Source organism: Chenopodium quinoa, unplaced genomic scaffold (genome assembly GCF_001683475.1).
Source record: "Chenopodium quinoa cultivar QQ74 unplaced genomic scaffold, ASM168347v1, whole genome shotgun sequence".
Classification (NCBI taxonomy): Eukaryota; Viridiplantae; Streptophyta; class Magnoliopsida; order Caryophyllales; family Amaranthaceae; genus Chenopodium; species Chenopodium quinoa.
Window position 1 is genome coordinate 141581 of NW_018743212.1, and position 5949 is coordinate 147529.

Below are 5949 nucleotides of genomic sequence, written 5' to 3' on the forward strand. Positions count from 1 at the left end.
CTCCCTGAATAAGGGAAAAAAAACCCTGATCTTAACTTCACCTTCATCGTCGGGAAAACAATCAACAGAATTCCTTTCGATGGCGGCGTTAAGAATAACCTTGGCTCCTTGATTCGTTGAATGATTTTAACGACCCACCAAACTAGCTAGAAGACCACCGATGAGCCTGAAGGCAAACAAACAGCTCTACTCTTTCCTCTATTAATTGTCTCGCCGGCGATGGCAAGGAGGGAACGCCGATCCCAGCGAGCTGTGGGTGAGAAAAGGGGGATAAGGATGGGGGATAAGGATGGGTAATTAAAGATAATACAAATGAAATCATGCATCGGCAAACGTGAAAAGAGAAGTGTTACAACTAAAAAAAAAAAAAAACGGAGGAAGTACATTAACATCAATGAAAGGTCCAACGCCTAGTTTCAACAGAAACTTTAAAAAGAGGAAAAACAGCCAATGCCGTTGCCAACTTAAAACAACCAACAAAAACCAGTCTTAGTCTATCAGTCTGTAGCCAAACAAGGTCAATATCACACTTCTAGAACTGACACTGAGCATCCAACAATCAGCTCACAAACCAGTAACAAGATCAATGTTCATAAAATCATACTATTACATTTAATAATACATTGACATAAAAAAAGGAAGAGAAAAAAGGGAATCTTAAGCATTGATACAGATACAATGGATTTCACAAAGTCTTGCGAAAAAAACATTCAGCTGAAACGCCAATATGTTAACCTTACCTAAGATTTAATACAGCATATGCAACAAGTTTGCACAAAAACCAACAGCGTGCTTAATGAGTGCCACCAAGCTTTAATCATGTCCATCATCTTGGGTTATCCACAAAATTGTTGAGATATAGCTTTCTTCTTCATTTACTTACACTTCTGCCTTGCCCCAAGCTTCAACAGAAATGGCCTCAGAGCTTTATGAGTCCACAGAGGGAACCAGTCATAAGAAGGCAAGAAGCGTACTGTAATCAACAAAAACAGCAAACCTTTTTTATACTATAAAATCTAAAAGAACAATTTCGTTTTTACTTCAGGTCTCCATCATACTTGCTTGATCTTTCCCCTGGTATCCAGAGCTGGCTCCATAGTCCATATCCTATATACTCTAAGTTGATGCGCCTGACGCAAATGTTAAATGCCTCAATAACTTATATTGAAGTCCAGAACCTATACTCCTACTTTGAAGGAGTAAAATATATGTAATGGTACACTCTCGCACCTTTGAAACTTAAATTCTCTGAGAAAACTGCCAAGTACTCTTCCCCTTGTGTCAGGAAGATAAAAGCTTCCACAGATAAAACCAAAACAAACTTATATCGTCCACCCAACCTTGCAAACTTAAACCATACACAAGTTCCCTTAAAAAAACTACAAAGCACCTCTAAGTGGGCTTTTTCCTAGTCCACCAACGAAAGAAATGAAAATATGGTGGTAGAAAAATTACCAATTGGATACTACCTTCCATCGCCTATTAATAGATCTTCAATCAAGGACCAGCTTCATTAGTTGTCACACCATCACCCTGGGTTAATGAAATTGTAATTGGCTGCCATCCTGGTGTAGAGTGTTTGATCCACTGTTTTTTAGTAATTAACATGTTCAGTATCTGGAGCACATTCCCCAGAGATAAATCTTGCAGGCATGAATTTTTCAAGACTAATGCAGCTTCATACCTGACAGAATAAGTATAAGCTGATATTAATTTTTAAAAAGCCTTTGCTTATAACTGACAGAGAGAGTAACTATTACCTGCACACAGAAGCAATTATAGCGGATCGTCCTTTAGTAGAAATAAGAAACTCCCGAACTTTATCCCATGTTTCCTTAGAGTAGTCGTTAAGGTAGCCACTCATTGGATTTATACAATTCCATACCACTTGACTCTTTATAACATATAGCTGAACTTGACCCAGCTGTAGTTTATCTACCATGTTCTGTTTAATGGCACAGTCCAAGGCCTTCCTCACGTCAGTATTATGGTGCTTTGAATTATCTCCAAAACGGATACAATCAGTTATATTTTCCTCTGTGGGTGCAATATTTTCTTTTCTAAGGCTGTCTAAAGCAAGCAAGATAACCCCAGCAAGACCCTGCTCATATTCAGAGGGAGGTGATGCTGTGCCTGAAACAACGTTGGCAGTTGGCGAGGCTGAAGAAGTAGACGGAGGCACAGATAATTGTCCATTTCGGTGAGAGGAGTGGTTTGCGTTCATATTAGGGCCTTTGTTGGGTGGATTACGATTCACAGAACTCGAATACCTGTGCGATTTATGCTTAATCTCTCCCCTAGCTTGCTGTGGAAAACTAGAAGGATTTCGAGCATAATTAGGGTGTTCAGATATGCTTAGTTTACCAATATCAGGGGCACTAGTGAAAGGAGCTGATGAGATAGGCGGACCTTCAGATCTGGACATTGAAGGATGGGTATAGAAGTTGCTTGCAGCCGGCGGATATGCATTTCCAGCTGCGGAATTAGAATGTATAGGAGCACTGCTTGGCCTAGATGGATAGGGATATTGAACTCGTTGATTTGAGATGAAATCAGACTTACTCCTAGCAGAAGATTCAAGATTGCTAGGGAAGCCGCCGGAAGCAAACTGACCTGCAGAGGCAAAATGCTTGTTAGCACCAAAGAATTCATGTGGGGCTTTTCTAACTGTTGGTGCCTCAGTATGCTCCAACTGGCAAGGGTAGTCTACTTTCTTACTTTCTAGAACCCCGGAAGGCATGCTAGGGGCCTTTTGAAGACTTGACTGGTTTGAGGTCTTGCGGACATACGTAGGTTTAGATTTAGTATCTCCTGCCCCAATTCTCCCACAGTTGTCAAATTTCGAAGTAGCAATGGGATGTTTGGCATGTAAATGAACAGGTTCGGGAATAAGGTGATTATCGGGCATTTGGGGGTTGAAGTAATTATTGTTATTAGTAGAATCATAATTACCATTGTTGGGTGGAGGGGAGTCATTTCCGGTACGAGGAGGGCCACCATCTACCAGACTAGTCCACAACCACACACTTTTAGCTGCAGCAACAAGGGCGGCAGAGGCTTTAAAGGGTTGGGCAAGAAGAATATTGTATCTTCTCATACGCAGCTGGTGGAGGGCATTTGCAAAATCACGATCGCCAGAAATTAAGAGGTAATTAGCAGGGGCAGGGTTGTCAACAGCCCAGAAGAGCATATCAACTAGAATCTTCTTGTCACTGGCATCTTTAACACCTGGTGAAAGTTGTAAACAGAACCCAGAAATAGAAGGCGAAAATCAGAAAAGAATATTCAGAGCAAGAAGGTGAAAAGGCAGAGAAAAAGAATTTGTATAATTGCTGCAGCGTTTAAATGCTACACTTGAGAGTATGAGTCCCGGGAGGCAGGTGGAGACCCAGCCCCCACGGCTCAGCTCCGAAGCCTTAACACTGTCTGAATCAGCCCCTAAAAATTAGATATATACATTTTCTGCAATTAATGTGCAAGAGAGGCATGTTGTCTCAGTAGTTATGAACTTATGGAAGAGTAATCTACTTGTCATGCTGTACAGTACTTTGTGTTTTTCTTAAAAATGATTTTCCCCATTTATCCTCTTCATAAAGTAGCAAATTTATTTGCCCCATACCAAATTAGTAGAGCAATTAACTTGTGTTTATTAGCTCACTACATTCATTCTAATAATTCATTAATTTTTGGATCAACTGATAAATTCTCAATGGTAATACCTAACTTTTACTATACTAAAATGGTAATACCTTTTTTTCTATATTCACAAAATGACCCTAATTCAGTTTTCATTCCCACTTATGAGTGTTTTATCTTAAAATTTTGGTTAACAAACTATGGTTAGATTTTTTTTTAAAAAACAAAAAAAAAAAAAAAAAAAAAAAAAAAACATCCCCCACCCATGTCTATCCTCTTCCCCAACCTGGCCACCATTTAATCCACCCACACCGGTGGCGACTGCAACCCACAACCATAGCCAAGAACCTAACATGCTCCTCTTGACGAACCACCCCGTCCCAACCACCCCAACGAACCCCTCTTGCTCCTCTCCTCTTTCACGGCCATCTCTCTTATTCTCCCTAACTCTTCGCCTCACTCTCTATCCTCCATGCCACCGATAGCTGCACGACCCCTTTAACCTTCTCCCTCCAACAACTTCCTCCACAACCTTAATCGAAGCTTCGATTTTTGGAATTATGGTGTTGATGCCAAGGAAAAGAGGTCAGGGTTGTTGTTGGCAAGGAGATGAAGGTGCTAGGTAGGAGATCGAGGGAGTTGGAGTGGTGTAGGATAAGGCTGGTGTGGTAAAGGATTAGGTTACCCATAGTTAACATATTAATGAAAACTAATCCATTGAAGCCTCATTGATGTCATTTGCGGGATTAAAAACTTAATTAGGGTCATTTTGTGAATTTTATTTTTAAAAAAGAAGGGTTACCATTTCATTGTAGCAAAAATTAGAGGATACCACATCATTTTACCCAGTTTAGCTTTTCTAGAAACCCCAATTTAGCACAATTAGCACTACATAGTACATATTATATAAGGCATCAAGAATTATAATTCGAAGAAAATAATTTTACACCTATATTCTTCTAAATATTTATTATCATTAATATAATAGTATGAGAGCTGCAAAATGTTTTCATTACAGCACGATGTTAATTTTGACCATAATTACATGTTCTTTAAAAGAATAATTTTGTTCTATCTCCTATATCAACAAGTATGTTATTAAGGGACACATGATGCACATCAAGCCTCAGCCTGGAAGATCTACTTTCGCGTAAAGGTGGAGCACAATAATTGCAAAGATAATAATTAATTAAAAAAAAAAAAAAGGGAAAACAAAACATGGATTTAGGAAATTAGGAATAATAAACAAATATTAAGTCTGAAAACAAAACAAGGGTTTAGGAAATTAGGAATGATAAATAAGTCGGAAAACAAAACAAGTGTTTAGGAAATTAGGAATGACAAATATTAAGTCTGAAAACAAAACAAGGGTTTAGGAAATTAGGAATGATAAATAAGTCGGAAAACAAAACAAGGGTTTAGGAAATTAGGAATGATAAACAAGTCGGAAAACAAAGAAGGGGCATGCAAAGAATTCAGCAATAATTTAAAAAAAAAAAAGTAAAATAGAAAATTGAGAAGAAAGAAAAGAATCTCGAAAAGGAGAAATACCAGCAGGAACGTGATTGAGGGAGATGCCGGTGGAGGAGAGGGCGTGTTGAATGGAAGAAGGAATACGGTTGGTGTCGCCGTAAGCAGAAATGGAAACGGAACCGCCGTAATCCAATTTGATAAGTGCAGAAGTAATGTTTTGTGCAATTGAATGTGGATCGCATCCTTTAGGAACTTGACAATTTTCAATATCCCACCAAACCGACGTCTTCGCCTTTCTGTAATCGGAATCGGCTCTGTTATTCATCAACTGATCCGCCCCCTCCTCTCCGCCCATCGAATCGAATCACTGTAATCTCTACTAGGGTGAACTGCTGAAGGGGGTTTGTTTCCTTTGCTAAATTAAAATACTGCTACGAGAGAGAATAGTCTACTGACTCTTTGAATTTAAATTTGTGAATGAATGGATTGGAATGGATTCTCTCAGACGACTCCGGTCTTCTTTCGACTTTGACATCCTGACGTGCTCTTTGGATTTCGATTGCCCGGTTTGCCCCTCTATTATGTCTTCGCCCTTTCCTTCGCTCTATGGTCTATACTCAGTCATACTCTTCGCCTTCTACACACCCGCCCCGTGGGCCCACTACTACTGCCCCCACACGCTTTAATTATTCATTTCTACATTTGTTTTATTATTATAATATAATAACTAGTATAGTACCCAACTCAGACCCGGTTAGACCCAACCCATATTTTAGGGATGACAATAGGTCCGGGACCTGAGTACCTAACCTCCCCCAAGTTAGACCCAACCCATATTTT

At 39.5% G+C, this 5949-nt stretch overlaps 1 protein-coding gene across 3 annotated transcripts; it reads right to left on the reverse strand.

Annotated features, from left to right (window-relative positions):
- Positions 1-321: 321 nt before the first annotated feature.
- Positions 322-5727, reverse strand: LOC110734185. Of its 3 annotated transcripts, none has more exons than XM_021914236.1 (4): positions 5188-5725; positions 2719-3228; positions 1761-2613; positions 322-1684 (listed from the first exon to the last, which is right to left on the reverse strand). In XM_021914236.1, exons 1-4 carry the CDS (start codon positions 5462-5464, stop codon positions 1498-1500), a joined length of 1827 nt encoding a protein of 608 aa, XP_021769928.1. In that variant the 5' UTR covers positions 5465-5725; the 3' UTR covers positions 322-1497. The 3 variants fall into 3 exon arrangements, with proteins under 3 accessions (XP_021769928.1, XP_021769929.1, XP_021769927.1); XM_021914237.1 differs by having other exon boundaries at positions 2953-3228; positions 5188-5724; XM_021914235.1 differs by having other exon boundaries at positions 1761-3228; positions 5188-5727.
- Positions 5728-5949: the final 222 nt, after the last annotated feature.